This window comes from Chlorocebus sabaeus, chromosome 11 (assembly GCF_047675955.1).
Source record: "Chlorocebus sabaeus isolate Y175 chromosome 11, mChlSab1.0.hap1, whole genome shotgun sequence".
In the NCBI taxonomy this organism is placed as follows: Eukaryota; Metazoa; Chordata; class Mammalia; order Primates; family Cercopithecidae; genus Chlorocebus; species Chlorocebus sabaeus.
In genome coordinates this window covers 22,760,368-22,779,785 of record NC_132914.1, presented here as the reverse complement: position 1 = coordinate 22,779,785, position 19,418 = coordinate 22,760,368, and the positions used below count along the sequence as shown (strand labels likewise).

Sequence of the window (19,418 nt, the reverse complement as noted above, 5' to 3'; positions counted from 1 at the left end):
TATTAAGCAGTTAAAATATAATGAATTATATTTCTAAACTTGAACATAATCTGGTGAAAATATTTTTCTTATATAGTAACAAAATAAACTCAAGAATAGGAAATTTTTGATTATCAAATTATGCTAAATGGTGTACCTTTCATTGAGGAATTAATATTAGAAGGCCTTTAAATTTTTTGATAGGAAAATTCTAAAATTTATTTTCTTCTTATTGAACTGGAACCTCCCTGACATCTGCTTATGTTTTCTGTTGCAATTAACAAGGAATGAAGCTCCTAAGCTTTTGTCATGGAACCAACTATTTTGTAATGTTTTATAAGGAGTTTTTGCAGATATCTGGGTGTCTTAATTTCTGATAAAAAGAAAAATTGGAGACTCTAATAGATGCCATCCCTCCAGGCATTTAGAAGCTTAATTGGATATTATCTTATTGGTAACTGTTTAAAATTCTGGTATGTTTATACTAGCATAGCCAATTCTAGGCTTAATTTTTTAATTTCTTTAGCATTTAGGCTACTGTATCTGTTTATATGTGTATGTATAAAGTAGAAGATAGATCATCCAATATTTTTTTGGAACTTGACATCATGTGGACAAGGAGAACTCCTCTGGTTGATTTAGTCAGGTCCTCAGAAAACACAGACTGAACGAATAATAATAATGATATATTCAAATGGTAGAAACTTATTTGTAATGGTCATGATAAAAGAGGTCCTAAAAACAGGTAAAAATATACCCTTGATTCTGTGCTATGCTCTTCTACTCTTTAGGTATAGACTTATCCTTACCCTTTTTATCCAGGCGTTTCGAAATGTCGTCTTCTAGTTACATCTAAATCCAAACATTTAGTTTTGCTTTTTCTCTTGCCCCATCTTGTTCTGGAAACTGCTTCTGTAAGAATCCTCATGGTTATTAATGATAACTAATGGAGACTCTTTTGTCTTTATCGTAATTATTACTTACAACACTGCTGATCATTCCATCTTTCCTTTTTTTAAGTAAAACCCGTATGAATTATTTACTTAATATACGACAAATGCTCATTACAATTAGAAAAACAATGCAAAAGGCTTTCTTAATAGAATGTTTCGTTTTGTTTTTTAGTAATACAAACATTTAAAGCTAGTAATTTTTCTTTTGAAACATCCTTTATTCTGCACGGGCTTTTGTTCTCCTTTATATTTCTACCTTTGATTGCAGTGTAGATACTCTCCTAGGTTTAGGAATCCTTTTCTGATTGTTCTTTTGCTTAATTTGATTGGTTTATTATTAAAGCATGTAGTTTGTAAAATGATTACTCTTTGCAGTTTATTAACATTTTTATTATAGTCAAATACTTGATTATTTTATAAATATTTAGTGAGTATTAGAAAGTAATAAATACACTTTGTAGGAGACACAATTTTATTGCGTTTACTGATTGTATTACCGAAGTTCTGTATGTTGCTTGTTTTTGTACTATTTAATCTGTCAAATTCTAAAAGCAGTGTATTAAAATCTTCATTACTGTGTTTTTATTAGGTTTTTATTTTTATCATTTTCTCTCTTTTGAAGTGATTTCTTTGACCTTCGCAATATAATACTTAAAAAATTTCTTTCCAACATTCTGACTAAAGATTTTCTGCTGTAATGGGACATACGCGCTCCTACCAAGCCATCGAGGTCTGCAACTCATACTCTGAAAAGAACATAGCTGAAGGGAAAAAAATAGCATTGGAGTACCATTCAAAACCTATGCAGCTTTGTAAACACAAACTAACAAAATAACAGCAATCTTATAAAAATACTAGCATGGTTAAAAGACATGTTAAATCCCTAATAAAGGTGTGCCACAATAAGTACAAAACTTTATTGTAGCTGCTGTTATCTTTATTAATTCTTTGTTATTGTTTCCCTTAATAATGGTTTGTCATTCTTTTTCTAAAATCTGAAGTTGACTTTTTAATTTATTTATTATAATTATTTCTTATTGAACCTGTTTGAGGTTATAAACTTTCTTATGAGTATGGTTGTGACCACATTTTACAGGATTGGATAGGGAGTGTTCTCACGTTAAAGTTTCCTAAATAATATTAGTAAGTGAATTTTGGTTTCCTTCCTCCCTCTTCTCTTCTCTTCTCTTTTTCTTTTCTTTTCTTCTTTTCTTTTCTTTCCTCCTTCCTTCCTTCCTTCCTTCCTTCCTTCCTTCCTTCCTTCCCTCCATCCTTCCTTCCTTCCTTTAACCCTCCCCTTCCCTCCCCTCCCTTCTCCTCTCCTCTCCTTTCCTCTTTTTTTGAGACAGAGTCTTGCTCTGTTGCCCAGGCTGGAGTGCAGCTGTGTGATCTCGGTTCACTGCCAACTCTGCCTCCCGTATCCAAGCAATCCTCCTGCCTCAGCCCCCCGAGTAGCTGGGGTCACAGGCATGCGGCACCACACATGGCTAATTTTTGTATGTTTAATAGAGATAGAGTTTTACCATGTTGCCCAGGTTGGTCTCAAACTCCTGGCCTCAAGTGATCGCCTGCCTCAGCCTTGCTAAGTGCGAGGATTACAGGTGTAAGCCACCACGTTCAGCTGGATTCTTTCTTTTATTCAATAGTCAGAGAATATTAGAAGCATTTCCTAATTTCTGTGCTAACAAAATAGTTATCTATTTTTATCTCTGATGATTTTGATCTATTTACAGGAGATGGTAGGTGGTTTTTAAGTGCTACCCTACTACTCTCACATTTTTATTACCATGTCTATATTAATGATTCCAAATTATATCACTGACCATGTTCCAAATCTCTAAAGACACTTACAATTCCATTTTTCTCCTTATTAGACACCTTCACAATCCATAAATGTCTAGTGAAACTTATTAGTTCCTCTTTCCAATCTGCTCATCCTCTTAAACTCTTATTTGGTCACACAGCCATCTACACGGACACCCTAGGAATTATCTTCTACTTCTCTACTGCCATCACCCTCATACCCTAATGCTGGTAAACTCCTGCCCATTTTAACAATCAATCTTTTTCCAAATGTATTATTTCCTCTGTATTACTGCTGCCAAAGCTGAAGTCAAACCTTTATCATCTGTCACACAACTTTATACCCATAGCTTCCTAACTACTTTTCTTCCTTCCATTTCACTCCCTCCGCTACAAACTCATGTATTACCAACCAACTTTCTTATCCACATGATTGCTAGAGCTATCCATTTTAAACAAATCTGATTATACCACTTACCTATTCAAGTGTTTCAGTTTTCCATGGGTTGAGATGCCAGCCTCTTACCATGGCATACAAAGCCTTCCATGATGCATTCTATCTTAAACGTTCCGTTTCAAGAACATTAAACTACTTGGAATTTTGAACATGTTGAATTGTTTCATGCTTCCGTGTACTTGCCCATTCTGTTGCTTTTTCAAAATGACCCTTTTCCTGACCAGTGGATTCTTTCTCCTATTTCAGTTCCCATTGTCAACCATGCCTCTCCTGGAATGAGCTTCTCAGTGTTCTCCTTTCCCCCAGAGAAAGTGGTATAGCCACTCTCTTCTCTATACCATTTATGTACTAATATCTTCAAGTAATTTGAGAAAAGCAAAATGTTTCACTCTGTGGCATTATTAATGCCAGTGGAGTTGAGGGCTGTCCACTATACTCATCTGGTCTGGAACCACCGGTTCGCCTGGTGATCTCTGTTGCCTTCAGAGTGAAGTTTATTCTCCTTGCAGTCATGCTGAATTGCTTGCAATACCCTTGAACACACTGGCCCCTCTGCCTGGAACTGTCTTCCTCTCTTCTTCCTCTGAGTAGCCATTCTTCATTCTGAAAGTGTTAGTTTGGAAGTCACTTCCTTCTCAAAGCTTTCTCTGTCCCAGACATGCACTCTGCATTTTCACACTGTCCCTTCAGCTGTGTTGTAATTTCCTATTTGCTATTGGTATCCTCAATATACTAGATTTTTTCTTTGACTATAGATGTTACATCTTGTTTTCTTCATTGTTGCATCCAAGAACCTAATACAGTATCTGGACCAGCGATCACAGATGCATTGAGTGAATTAATGAGAATGGAGAAATCACTGAAGACAAATTGGGAGTGCTGTCAAAGGAACAAACACACTTTTCACCCACATTGGAGTTTGGATTGAGTTAACTGTTTTCACTTGCTTTAGTTGTAAAATTATTTCAGCAGCTCTGCCCTACAGTATAGGAGTAGCTATATATTTGCTTTTGTTGTAAACATTTTAAGGTATAGTTTGGTTGTTTACTCGACCCTTCATGTTAAGATAAATCCTTTCCACAGAACTATGTCTTTCAATATATTCTTCCCTTATGTATTATCTTGGAAACTACTATTGCATTCTGTATTTTAAACATCTTATTGCTAAGAGAGAGTTCTTATGAAAAAATTGGGAAAAAATGGGAAGTTATCTGGAACCATCAGCTTTAGGCATTGACTTTGTACTGTTTTTTGTAGGCGACGGGAATCAAGGCACCTCCACCTCTTTATGCCGGCCGTGATGGGATTCGTTGCCACTACAACATCAATAGTGTATTATCATAATATCGAAACATCAAATTTTCCTAAATTACTTTTAGGTAAGTATGATCACTTTTGTTGTTTCTCGTTAAAGAGCTATTTGTTTTTTTCCCCCAAAGAGTTGTTTTTCTTTTTCCTCAGAGTAAGTACTATCAGAGTGTGTGGGGAGTAGAAAGTACGGGAAAACCACAGTGGTTAATTCTCCTGTAGCTGCCCAGTAAACGTGAGGTTGAAGATAAGCTGAGTTGCTCTAGGCTGTGAAAATTCCATACCCCCAGGTCATTTCTTCTGCAATAAACACTCTCTGTGGTGTGTCTGTATGTAGCGGGGGAGGAAAGTGGAGGGAATGTGCTGGCCTTCTGGCTTGCAGAAGTTGTATTTTAAGAATCAGAGCTCTTGTGAGGAGCTGCTGCACCATGCTGCCCTGTGAACAAGTCATCTCCTCTAGTTCCAGGTGTTTCTGCCTCTGGCTTGGAGTCCAAGGACATTTTCCCAATGTCCTTTCACTGATGCTGTGGGAATGCCACATTTTCCTAAAATTACTATGTAGCAGACTATGTGTCATAGCATAATGAAGAGTATGCTGTCCTGAGGAGCAGCTGCCTTTAAATCATAGCCTTTCACACCTGCATTGTGACTACAATTGTTTTATTTGCCTCTCTTGCCTCCTTGTTCTGTGGAAATCAAAGGCTATCTAAAATATTCCTAATTTTATTTTTGCCTTGGGTCAAAATTATATAACTCATCTGTATTAGTTATGTTCAATACTCTGACCCGTCGCTGTATTCCTTGGAGTATACTTTCTTTCTTAAAGAGATAAAGGTATGGAACAAGGATCATAGATGGGCTATGAACCTCCTGAAATTGTAGTTTGAATCATGCGTTTGTGTGAATGATGCTTACTGTTTCTGATTTTATTTGATTGTTGTGTAATGAAAATGATGTTGACTAATGATATAGAAATTAGGAGAAGAAATAATGAAAACACACACAAAGTATTTTATTCATTCATCCTGAGTACACTAAAATTGAAAATGGATGCATGAAAAATAGTGATTATCATGTTGTATCACATTATATGATTGTTAAAGGCAATCTAATAAAAAAGGTACAGAGGGTTACATATTAATTTAAAAGGCTGTCAAATTTTGAATTATCTTAATAGAAAGGTCTTTTGTACAAAATGGGAGGCAGACACTATTGCAGAAGTCTGAAAATGCCAAAAAAAAAAAAAAAAAAGAAATTTCCAATAGGTAGCTGCAAAAAATATATAAAATTGAGAATTTAATAAGCTAAATATACATTTTTGAAAAGTTGATGGTAATAAAAAAGGTTATAATTAGAAAAGCATTTAGGTATTAATAATGTTTTGAAGGAAATACAATCGGAAAAGGCCTATTATTGTTATGTAGGTGCAAGACAGCACAATTTGATCATATTGCTGGAAGGACACGGAGATAAAGTATAATATTTCTTGTTATTTTAACAGAGAAAAATTTGAACCTAGGAAAGTTTCTGATTTTAAGACCACAAAGCTAGTACTTTTGTCTCAACATTTCATTATGAAAATCACCAAATGTACAGAAAGTTGAAAGAATCATGTGAATTCCCACTTACCCAACACCTGAATTCTTCAAATTACATTTGTTTTATTTGTTTTATCACATATCTACATCTTTTCATCCTTCTATTCATACCTCTCTCCATCTTAGTTTTGATGCATTTTAAGGTAAGTTGTGGACACTAGTATACGCTTCATGCATATCTTTTTGTGAGACAAAATTCATATACATGAAACACAGAGATCTTAATTTGCTAAATGCACGTACCTATACAACCCTATCATGACATAACTATCATCCATGCAAATTTTCTTATACTCAATTTCACCTTTACAGAGGCAATATCTGTTCTGATTTTTACCCCCACCATGGATTAGGTTTGCCTGTTCTAGAACTTCATGTAAATTGAATGACACAGTGTAGACTTTTAAGTAAGGCTTCTTTTTCTAAGCATGATTTTTTGATGTTCATCAGTGATATAGCACAGATCAATATTTTGTTCTTATAATTGCTGTATTTCATTGTATAACTCTATCATAGTTTTTCAATCCCTTGTTAATAGACATCTGTACTATTTCCAGGTTTTAGCCATCATGCGAATAAAAGCTGCTATCAACATTCTTAACAAGTATTTTGTGGCTATATACATTTGTTTCTCTTAGGTAAATACCTAAGAGTGAAATCTCTGGGTCATAGGATAAGTGGGTAAATGTTCATATTTTAAGAAACTGACATCTTTTCCCAAAATGGTTGTATCATTTTTTATACTCACTAACAAGGTGTAGGAGTTCCAGTTCCACATGTTCATCATTTGGTGATCTTGGTATTTCTAATTTAGTCATGCTAGTGGGTGTTTACTGGTAACACATTGTGGTTTTAATTTGCATTTGTCTGATGGCTAATTATGTTGAACACTTTTTGATGAGTTTATTGGCCATTTTTTATCTTTGGGATGTGGCTATTCATATCTTTTGCCCATGTTTCATTGGGTTGCACTTTTATTATTGAGTTGTAGGAATATTTTGCACGTACTAGATATTAGTATGTCATCAGTTACATGTTTTGAGAATGTTTTCCTTCTAGTCTGTGGCATACATATTCATTTATTTAATAGGGTCTTTTAATGAGCAGAAGATTTTTAACTTTGATACAGTATAATTTATCATTTCTTCTAGACCTTAGTTACTGCTTTCTGTGTCTTAAGACATCTTTGTCTTGCCTCTAAATATGTTTTCCTCCTATTCTCCTGTTTGCTTTTAGATGTTTTATAGTTTCCATTTTTATTTTTAGGACTATGATTCATTTTAAATTAATTGTGTATATGGTGTAAGGTAGGTGTCAAAGTTCTTCTTTTTTTTTTTCCAAGTGATTATCAATGTGTTCCAGCACCATTTGTGGGACAGACTTTCCGTTTCTCATGAGATTGCATTGGCACTTCTGTAAAAAAAATTAAATCAATGACTGTTTAATCTATTTTGGCTGTATTTACTGTTTCTTTGATGTATTCATAGATTTTTACGCCACTAACATTTTCTCTTGCTTTGGAGTTCTTGAAGTCATAAATTACAAGTCACACAGCATTTTCTTTGTTTTTCTCCGAAGTTTGCTTTGGCTATTCTAGTTCTTTTGGGTTTCTATATACAGTTTAGAATCAGGTTTATAATTTCTCCAAAAAAAAAAAAAAAAAAGCGTGATGGGACCATTATGGGGATTGCATCGAATTTATAAAACAATTCGGGAGATAATTGGCATCTTCACACTATTGGGTTTCACAATACATTCTTCATTTATTTAGGTCTTTTGTTTCCCTTTGCAATGTTTTGTAGTTTTCAGTGTAGATCTTTCATGTTTTGTTAACTTTATTTCAAGTATTTTTCTTTGTTTTCCTTCTTTTATTGCATGTGGAATTTATTTCATATTTCATTTTTCAATTGTTTCTTCCATTATGTGAAATGCAATTAAATATTGGGTAAAACAACTCTATAGGATGCAAATAACTCTATAGGAAAAAAACTAATAATCCAATAAAAAAGGGGCAAAAGATCTGAATAGATATTTGTCAAAAGAAGACATACAGATGGTATTGTTAAAATGCCCTTACTACTCAAAGCAATCTACAGATTTAATGCAATCCCTGTCAAAATACCAACGACATTTTTCACAGAAATAGAAAAAACAATTCTAAAATTTATAGGCAGCCACAAAAGACTTAGAATAGTCAACGTTATCCTAAGCAAATAGTACAAAACTGGAGGAATCACATTACCTGCTTTCATACTACAGAGAAGTAGTAATCAAAATGGCATCGTACTGGCATAAAAACAGACACATAGAGAAATGGAACAGAATATAGAATCCAGAGATAAATCCATACATCTATCGTGAAGTTATTTTTTAAAAAGTGCTAAGAACATACACTGGAGAAAGGACAGTCGCTTCAGTAAATGGTTCTGGGAAAACTGGAAATCCGCATGCAGAAAAACAAAAGTAGACCCTTGTCTCTCACCACGTACAAAAACAAAATCAAAATAGATTAAAGACTTAAATCTAAAACCTCAAACTGTGAAACTACTACAAGAAAATATTAGGAAACTCTCCAGGACATTGGACTGGGCAAAGATTTCTTGAGCAATACCCCTCACGCACAGTCAACCAGAGCAATAACGAACAAATGGGATCACATCAAGTTAAAAAGCTTCTGCACAGCAAAGGGAAAAGTCAACAAAGTAAAGAGACAATCTACAGAATGGGAGAAAATATTTGCAAACTGCCTGTCTGACAAGGGATTAATGAACAGAATATATAAGGAGCTCAAACAACTCTATAGGAACAAAAACTAACAATCCAATAAAATATGGGCAAAATACCGGAATAGATATTGTCAAAAGAAGACATACAAATGGCAAACAGGTATATGAAAAGGTACTCAATATCACTGACCATTGGAGAAATGTATATCAAAACTACAATGAAATATCATCTCACTCCAGTTAAAATGGCTTGTATACAAAAGTCAGGCAATAAGTAATGCTGGCAAGAATGAGGAGAAAAGGAAACCCTTGTACACTATTGGTGAAAATGTAAATTAGTACAACCACTATGAAGAACAGTTTGGAGGTTCCTTAAAAAACAAAAAGTTGAGCCACCATACAATTCAGCAACCCCACTCCTAGGTACAAACCCAAAAGAAAAGAAATCAGTATATTGAATAGATATCTGGACTCCCATGTTTATTGCAACACTGTTCACAATAGCTAAGATTTTGAAGCAACCTAAGTGTCCATAAACAGACGAATGGATAAAGAAACTGTGATACATATACCACAATGGAGTACTATTTCGCCATAAAATAAGAATGAGATCCTGTCATTTGTAACTGCATGGATGGAACTTGAGGTCATTGTTTAAGTGAAATAGGACAGGCACAGAAAGACAGACGTCTCATAATTTCACTTATTTGTGGGAGCAAAAAATCAAAACAATTGAACTCATGGGGACAGAGAGTAGAAAGATGGATACCAGAGACTGGGAAGGGTAGTGGAGTGCTGGGAGAGGCAAATGGGGATGTTTAATGGAGACAAAAATTAGGAAGAATGAATAAGACCTAGTATTTGATAGCACAACAGGGTGGCTACAGTCAATAATAATTTAGTTGTACTTTAAAAAAGAACTAAAAGGGTACAATTGGATTATTTTTAACAGAAAGGATAAATGCTTGAGATGATCTATGCCATATTTACTCTGATGTGATTATTACTCATTGCATACCTGTATCAAAACATTTCATGTAACCCATAAATATATACCTACAAATAAAAAATAAAATAAGATAAAATGATTTTCTATATTGACTTTGTGTCTTGTGGTGTTAGAAATTCACTTAATACTTTTAGTTATTTCTTTGTACATTCCCCAAAATTTTCCATATAAACAAACATGCCATCTACAAATAGAGACACATATTTTTTTCCAACCTTCTTTATGCCTTCTTTTTTCTTTTTTCTTTTTTTCTTGTCATATTACTGTAGCTAAGATGTCCAGTAAAATGCCAAATAGACATAAGACTGAAATCCTGTCTGGTTCCTGATTTTAGGGGAAAATGGTCAGTCTTTCATAGTTAATTGTAATGTTAGTTATAGTTTTTCATAGTGGGCCTTTATTTGCCTAGTACGTTTTCTTTTATTTAAAGCTTACTCAGGGTGTGATTAAAGTCTTGAATAGGTGTTGAATTTTATTAAAGTTTTGTTCCTATATCCATTAGGAAAATTGTATTTCTGTTAGTGTGCTAAATTGCATTTATCTATTTTTCAAATAAAGTAACAAGGCATTTCTGAGAAGAACCACACATAGTCATAATATATTATGCCAACTTAGTATCACTATATTTTATTTTTTAAGGCTTTTTACATCTATGCAATGAAGAATATTCAACTGTTATTTTCTTGTAATTCCTTTTTTCAGGCTTATACGTGCTGCATTAAACTGCCTTCATAAAATGAGTTGGAAAGTGTTTTCTATTTTTCTGAAAGACTTTTTATAAGGTTAATTTTATCTCTTTCTTAAATGTTGAATAGAAATCACTAGTGAAGTCGTCTGGACCTGTAATTTGGACTAAGGGAGGATTTAAAATTATAAATTTATTTCTCTATTACACAGAGTGTTATATCTAATACTTTTTTATATCTAGTAAAATTTTAGGTCTAAATTTTATTATAATTTAGTAAATATGTTGTCTAATTTACTTAGTGACTATATAAACTTTTCAGAGTATCTACTTCTTTTTATGTTAGTTTTCATAAGGTACATTTTTAAGTAATTTTCCATTTCATGTAAGTCTTTGGATACATTGTCATAATGTTATTCATGATATTTCCTGATTCTCCTTTTAAAGTATGTAGGGTATGTAGGGATAGTGCCTCTTTCATTCCTAGTATTGGTTTTTGTGTTCTTCTTTTCTTGAACTGTCTAGCTAGGGACTTATCAATTGTATTAGTCTTTTCAAAGAATGACATTATTGAGTTTGTTCATTTTGTCAATTGTTCATTTTTCTATGTTATTGCTTTCTATTCATCTCTATTGTTTTCATCTTTTTTTGGTCCTTTTTTTCTTTCCTGAGCTTCTAAGGTCGACATGCAGTTTCAAACCTTATATTGTAAAATGAATATGTAAAGCTATAAATTTTCCTCTGAGTCTTATTTTAGTTGTACTTCTTGAATTTTAAATATGTAGTATTTTTATTATAATGTATTTTAATATTATCTGACTTCTTTAGTGATTTCTTCTTTAACATGTAGATTATTAGTAACGTGTTGTTTAATTTCCAAATATTTAGAAACTTTTAGATATCCTACTGCGTGAAAAGATCAAAGGTTACTTCCTTATCTCTGTGCCTGAAGTTCCTGCCCTTTATGACTCTGTTGCCTTGAGTGTGAGTAGGACCTATGCCTGGGTTCTAGCCAATAGCGTGTGGCATGGAGGAAGGTCTCAAATCAGTAGAGTCTTTATTGAGCCAGCAGACCCAGTCAATACCTAGAACCTGGTGAGAACCTGGAGCACAGAACCCAGCCTTGTGAGAGCCTGGAATAGAGAACCCAATTGACCCTGACTCAAAGTCCTGAATCCTAGAAACTGTGAGATAATAAATGTGTGCAGTTTTAAGCTGCTCAGTTTGTTATAGTTTGTTAAGTAGCAATAAAAAATCAATAGTCTGACTGTTCTTGATTTTTTAAATTTAATTTTATTGTGGTCAGAAAATATACTCTATATGATTTCTGTTATTTCAAGTTCATTTCTCTTTGTTTTCTGACTAAACATATAACTTATACCAGTACCATATTCAGTTAATAAGAAGGTACAATCTGAAGATGTTAGAAGTATTTTTAGAGTACCAAATCTCAAATAGTTTTATAAATATCAAATAGTATGAGGTGTTTGATAGTATTCTAATACATCTTCTAAATTTGTTGGTCATATGCCTATTTGTAAATGTATCTTTCTAAAATCTGGACCCTTTTATTATTATTAAAAGTCTTTTTTATTTCTGATAATAATTGTCTTGAAGTCGGCTTTGTTTTATATTAATATAGCCACTCCAAGTTTCTTATGCTTAATTGCTTTTATTCTATATCTTTCCCATCTACTTATTTTTAATCTACTCTTTCTAATACTTAAGGTGAATCTCTTTAGATAGCACATCATTGGGTCTTTTTTTTTTCTAATGAATCCATTCTGACTCTACATTTAAGCTAAAAGAAGATATACATCGAGTTCATATGCCAATGTTCAGTATTTTTCACTAATGAAGTGATCAATCAACTTTTCTCGTTCTGATAAATGTTGTCCAAGCTGGATTGTCTTACGTGTGTCTTAGATTTCTTCTTTCTTAGAAAATATTCATTTGTACTGACATTTATTCAAAGTGCAAAGTAGATTGTATCCTTGCCAAAATATTTCTAGGAAAGTCTGCTTCTATCTCATACTGGCTGCAAAATATTGGTTGTAGTTCTGTGGCAGTGTAATCCTCACTTTTCTGGTCCGAGTACTTGACCTCTCAGTTTGCTCTATAGGATCATTGTTCTTTGTGCTATGTGAATGGGTGTGGTGTTTTAAACCATTTGACTAAGAAAAGTCACTTACTACTTGAATAAGAATCTGTTAGGCATAAACTCAATTACACAGATACATGAATTCCATGATAATTCCAGGGTGATACCATGAAACATATCCTTGGGTTTGCAACACACCTATGAAGTCGGTTACACAGATACCAACTTGTGAATTATTCATATAATTAAGGCTCTTTGAAAACAAGACCAGAAGATAAAGCTGCTTTTTAAAATTTATAGACTTACATGTACATTTTGAAGAGTCTAGTTTATCCTATTATATATCTCTTTACATCCTCCCATCTATTGTGTATGGTCAGGGTGGAAGCACTCAACATTTTGAAGTTATTACTCCTTCAATTCAAAACCCCAGACGTACGCTAAATCATATATGTTGTTTTCTTACCGAGTAAAACTATGTGGAACTATCGTACATAAAATTGCCTTTGTTACTAAAAGGCGTCATAATTACATTCAAATGCTAGTGAAGTTTAAGAAAAGATTGTATCTTTCTCTTTTTGTCTTTTTCTTTTCAGCCCTATTCCTGTATTGGGTAATGGCTTTTATTACCAAAACAATAAAACTGGTTAAGTACTGTCAGTCTGGTTTGGACATATCGGACCTGCGTTTCTGCATCACAGGCATGATGGTCATCTTGAATGGGCTCTTGATGGCTGTGGAGATCAACGTCATTCGAGTCAGGGTATGTAGCTAATGGCTTTTTTTTAGTTATTTGGATTCAAGACCCCAATATAAAAGATTACAGTTAGCCAGAAATCATTAGTATTTACAAGGATGAATACATGTATTTGATTTATATAATATAAAAATAAAGTTGAACTAATCACTAAATTCAGGCCATCAGTGTTTCAGAAATCTCAGTGTGACCCTAGAAACGATTTATTCATTCACAAATCTTGATTGATCAAATGCCTGCTATGTGTCAGATATTATGCTCAGTTTATATTACAGACGAAATTGTTTTGAGGAGAAAGTTCAATCATCCATGATTGGTCTCAAAGCACCCCTGGGTTAAGCAAAATATTGCATTCTCAGAAATTTGAAACTGAAAAGAAAATAGTGTAATCCAGTTTGCTCATTTCACTGATGAAGAAGCATGTAGAGATAGCTTTGGTTATTATCCAAAGTAATATGGTCAAGACCCATACCTGGTTTGTAATTGCAAATCGATTGTACTTTCCACCACTTAATACTGTCAGTTACGTTGTGTGAGATACTAGAGATAGATTTTCCAGTATTCATTTTTTATCAGAGAACTTTGAACTTGATCGGTGAGTGGAAAGATAGATGCTGCAATGAATGTGGAGAGTAGTCAGTTAACATCAGGAAACCATAGATCAAGAGACTCAATAATGGTGTTAACACATTTTAAAATCTAAACGATGTAAAAACCTTCATTTGGCTGACCCTATCATAGGATATCATGAAACACTAACTCTTAGTAAAAACTATCTTTTAAAAGGTTAACTGCTCTTTCAGAATTGACCCCAAGAGGATTACATGCAAAATTCTGGCATTAACTAGTTAATCTAGTCACAACAGAAGGAAATATCTCAAAGAATATTTCAGAAAGGGATGGAAGGAGGCTTTAAAATATAAATTTTGGTCAAACGAAAATGTAGAAAAGGTTGAAATTTTACTGTTAATGTGTGGAAAATAATTGGACTAATTGTTATACTGTGGAATTTTTCTTGCCACAGAGATACGTATTCTTCATGAATCCTCAGAAAGTAAAGCCTCCGGAAGACCTCCAGGATCTGGGAGTGAGATTTCTTCAACCATTTGTGAATTTGCTGTCAAAAGCAACATACTGGTGGATGAACACACTTATTATAACTGCTCATAAAAAGCCTATTGATCTGAAGGCAATTGGAAAATTGCCAATAGCAATGAGAGCAGTAACAAATTATGTTTGCCTGAAAGATGCATATGAAGAACAAAAGGTAATTTAGCATCTGTCTTCTATGTGCTTAATTACAGAGAATGGTCCTATTGGCATGAACCCAGGAGGCAGAGCTTGCAGTGAGCCGAGATTGGGCTACTGCAGTCCAGCCTGGGCGACAGAGCAAGACTCCATCTCAAAAATATATATACACACACACACACACACACATACATGTATACACATATATACATACATATATACACATACATATATACACACATATATATATACAGACATATATATACACACACATATATATATAAAGACACAAAGTTTAGGCCAGGCACAATGGCTCACGCCAGTAATCCCAACACTTTAGGAGGCCGAGGTGGGTGGATCACCTGAGGTCAGGAGTTCGAGACAAGCCTGACCAACATGGAGAAACCCCATCTCTACTAAAAATACAAAAATTAGCCGGGCATGGTGGCGCATGCCTGTAATTCTAGCTACTTGGGAGGCTGAGGCAAGAGAATTGCTTGAACCTGGGAGGTGGAAATTGTGGCAAGCCGAGATCGCACCATTGCACTCCAGCCTGGGCAATAAGAGTGAAACTCTGCCTAAAAAAATAATTAAATAAAATAAAAAATAAAAAATAAGATGACATAAGGCTTAAATCATATCTATGGTAAAGGCAAAGCAGATTTCCTTCATCTGTTTTCCTCTGTACTTTTGAATCATGTTAATTGGGGCTGGAATACTGGAAGAACCAATGAAGTATACTTTTATTACTTGCTCAATTAATACATGAGGAAGGATAGAGTGAGTACTATCTTTTCTCTGGGACATGTCACCAAGTGGAAAGTAAGAATTAAGTTCAATGATCATGTATAACTAATCCATTACCATATAATATTAATAACTCATGAAATTTTTGTTATTGTCTTTTCACAAGCATAAGTTTGTTATATAAAGAGGTAAAATAGATACCAACTAATAATCAATTTTAAGAAATTTAAAGCCTCATATTAATTACTGACTAAAATTTAGCTTCCATAGTTCAAAATGGGAGACTAAATTAAATAAAAGGACATTGTCTGCCTCTTCCATCTTATCATCCTATATGACTGCCAAAATTGGCTTCCTCTGGCACTTTTCCTAAGTATTCATTGTTGTTTTAAAAAATTTAAAGATGAGAGTCTTTGGGTATTTTCATTTTGTCTTTTATCATTCGAAATAGTCATGCATGCTGCCCACAGTGATAGGTGTGTTTTCTATTGCAATCATCTGCAAATATCATTGCCATCTAAAATATTAGGATTCTCAACCACACTGGAAGGAAATAGAGTATGGTAAAACAGCTCACAAGTTTTTGGCTGTTCTCAATCAAGATCAACAAAGCATTTATGGTAAATGATGAAAATAATCTCCGTTTTGTGTCAGGAATATGTGTTATGAAATTAAATGGCAGGAAAAGGTTACAACAAATGAATCTGAGTCATTTCTCTGGTTTCACCTCTGGGAAAAGTATTGCATAAAATTTTTAAAACTGCTAAAGTAAAGATGTTTGCAGTCTTTCCTAAGCATAGCTTAATTTTTCTGAGTTCCCTTTACAAGAGAGATTAGCTTGAACTTGGTGTGTTAATGTCTACATAAACTTTGGAAAACAAATCATTTATTTTAACAGGGGGTTGCATTGGGAACATAATTGAACTCTACTCCAGTGAGTTGAATTCCTTGTCATGGTGAAAAAACTTTATCTACCTCCTCCCTAAGTTTTATGATGATTGCTCAGGTCTTAAAATTGTATTTACAACAAACAACTGTAGCTATGTGAAGCCGAGTTGACTCAAGTATAAATGCTGTTCTTCATTTTGCATTTCTTTGAGGAATATCTAGGAAACACAAGTCTACCATAATTTTTTAAAGTATTGACTACCATTCAGGGAGATAAGAAATACCATGGAGAAGAAACAACTTGAAGTTGGGATAATCTGTTTTGTTTAGTTTGCAATCATTGGATAGGCAAACCTATGGTGATCTAGTAACTCCAGAAATCTTGGCCAGTCTGCCTGTAACCTTGATCTTTGTGCTTTACTCTTTTGCTTGCTATGTAATGTTATTTGGCAATTTTTGTGACAAATATACATTTACCAAATCAAAGAAAAGTGAAAATGAATTAGGCTTTAAGGATCCTGTGTCATCCTTTGATAACTAAAATAATACAGTCTTAGAAAAACTGTCTTATTTACTTCTCATTCTCTCTGTTTTATTAAAATGCATTCAGTAGCTACTATTTGCATAGAAGGCAAGGATACAGAACTATGCATGCTGTGCTGAAAGGCACACATTAACATCAATTTTTAAACCCTTAAAGTATTGTTGAAGTATAAGAAGGAATTTCATACTTGAGATTAGTTACTGCTCTAAGCAGTTTTATTTTGTTACATCTGTTTTTTTTTTTTTTTTTTTTTTTTTTCCAGAAAAAAGTTGCAGATCATCCAAATCGGACTCCATCTATATGGCTTGCAATGTACAGAGCTTTTGGGCGACCAATTCTACTTAGTAGCACATTCCGCTATCTGGCTGACTTACTGGGTTTTGCTGGACCTCTTTGTATTTCTGGAATAGTTCAGCGTGTGAATGAAACCCAGAATAGGACAAACAACACAACTGGAGTAAGTTCCTGGTGCTTTTCAAAGGAAACATATTATTGGTGGATTTCATTGTAATTGTCACTTTTTATTAATGCAGTTTTATGAGTTGTTCAAATAGGCTTTTTTTTTTTTCAGAGAATTGAATGCTTTTTAAAGGAAAGAAAACAGTAATTTTCCTTTTAGAGAAAAATCACGTGCTTATGTATTTATTCATTGGGTGAATCTGCCCAACAAAATTATTTCTCAGATTCAGAGCCTGTAAACATTTAACAAGCACTCACTGTGTGCCAGAAACTTTGTGTAGAAATTGCGCATTGATTGTTTTATTTAATCTTTATAGCAATCCTTTAAAGATTTTTTTTACATGAGAGGTGGCTGAGTCACTTCTTTAGAGGCCTATGACCAATAACACTAGAAATGTGATTTATAATATTGTACATTTCTCTTTTCTTATATAATAAAAACCACCACCCTGTTTCACAATGATCAGGGCAAGTCACATTGTGATATTTTATTAGATATTATGTTATTATATTGGGGCTAATAGTATAAAATACTATGTGTTTACTATCATAAATATATAATTTTTATTTTCTATTTTTAATAAAGACTGCATTGTGAACTTCCTAGTTTCTTTCTAAGATAAGTATTGATTTTCGTAGTTCCACAAATAGAAACTATCGCCAGATGAATCCATTTTCCTTTTCTATTCTCTCAGTGTGATTTCCTGCCGTCTTTCCATCACCTATTAAAATGTTATGCAATATGAGAACTGACATTAAATGTTGCCTCTTCAGTGAGGCCTTTTCTGATCGTCCTAGTTGGAATATGACCCCCGTTGACAGTCCCTTAACACACTCTTTACTTTATGTTGGCATTTACTGAAGCCTATTACTTAGACACATGCTTATCTACCTAGGTTGTAAGCTTATGAAACAATTACGGTGAGCCATTCATATTTGTGTTCACGATACTTAGCCCAGATCCTTGCGCACATTAGTGTTCAATTATAATTGAAATGAACCAGATATTTTCACCACTGAATACACTTTGGTGATGTTTTGTCTCTACTAGCCTAATTACATACAGATATCTAAATTCCACAGAGTTTATCCATCACCCTTCTCCCTTGCACATATCAGTCAGATGTTTTGCTGAGAAGGAATAGGACTTGTACATTTGTATATATTCCCATGAAAAAAGAGGAAGGGAGCAGAAGTAAAATTCTACTAGGTCTAAATCATAGAAAATAAAGAGTGTCCAAACTGATATAATGTACTTAGTCAAATGTTATCCCCCTTCTTTTCTAACAAACAAGTTACCATATGCTATTGTTACAAACAAAAATAAATTTTGGATATCCTTAGGCTGAATTCAGTCATATTCCTACTAAAACAAAATTTTGTAAGTCATGTTTTGTTACTGGTAGTGTTGCATGGGTGATATAGACAAATTACCTATTTTACAACTTGCTATTTATTTTATTAGTATAAATTAAGATATCTGAAAATCAGAAAAAGGCAACTGAGTAGAATTATTTTAAACTAATAAGGCTACCAAAATTGTATATTTGTTCCATTGGTCTTGCTGACCAGCTCTCAATTTTGTAGCTTCTACTTCCAAATTAGAGTGTAAACTAACTTGCCTTTTAATTTACTGCTTACCATTTTACTAAAGTTGGATATACCTTTGCAGGAAATGCATTCTAATTTTTTAAAATACATTTTACCTTTTTTTCCTGCAATTAGGCATTTCCGTCACTCATTAATCAGGGATTTTATGGATTTGTATTGTATTTCACTGGTTTGCATTGTATTTCACTGCTGTATTATACAAACATTGAATTTTTATATTTAAATATTATGCATCTTGTAGTAAATGCAAACTGTACACCTGGTCTATGAAAAGACGAGTTTTAATTTGTCACATTTTTTCTTTGGGGACAAGATTTCAGAAACCCTCTCATCAAAGGAATTTCTTGAAAACGCTTATGTTCTAGCAGTTCTTCTCTTCTTGGCTCTTATTCTGCAAAGGACATTTTTGCAGGCTTCCTATTATGTAACCATAGAGACTGGCATTAACCTCCGTGGAGCTCTGCTGGTATGTAAAGGCTGTGAATACTATTTGTTTCCTAAGAATGCTATACACCGTTCAGTGATAAGAATAATAATAGCTTCAG

The 19,418-nt window shown here is 33.6% G+C and overlaps 1 protein-coding gene across 1 annotated transcript in view; it reads left to right on the top strand.

Annotated features, from left to right (window-relative positions):
• The window catches only part of ABCC9 (ATP binding cassette subfamily C member 9), a 139,546-nt gene that overhangs the window by 9,119 nt on the left and 111,009 nt on the right, over positions 1 to 19,418 (top strand). The window contains exons 5-9 of the mRNA XM_007967878.3: positions 4,450 to 4,571; positions 13,216 to 13,382; positions 14,401 to 14,643; positions 17,066 to 17,260; positions 19,187 to 19,339. Of these exons, the coding sequence (XP_007966069.2) occupies positions 4,450 to 4,571; positions 13,216 to 13,382; positions 14,401 to 14,643; positions 17,066 to 17,260; positions 19,187 to 19,339 (880 nt within the window). The remainder of the gene's footprint in view (positions 1 to 4,449; positions 4,572 to 13,215; positions 13,383 to 14,400; positions 14,644 to 17,065; positions 17,261 to 19,186; positions 19,340 to 19,418) is intronic.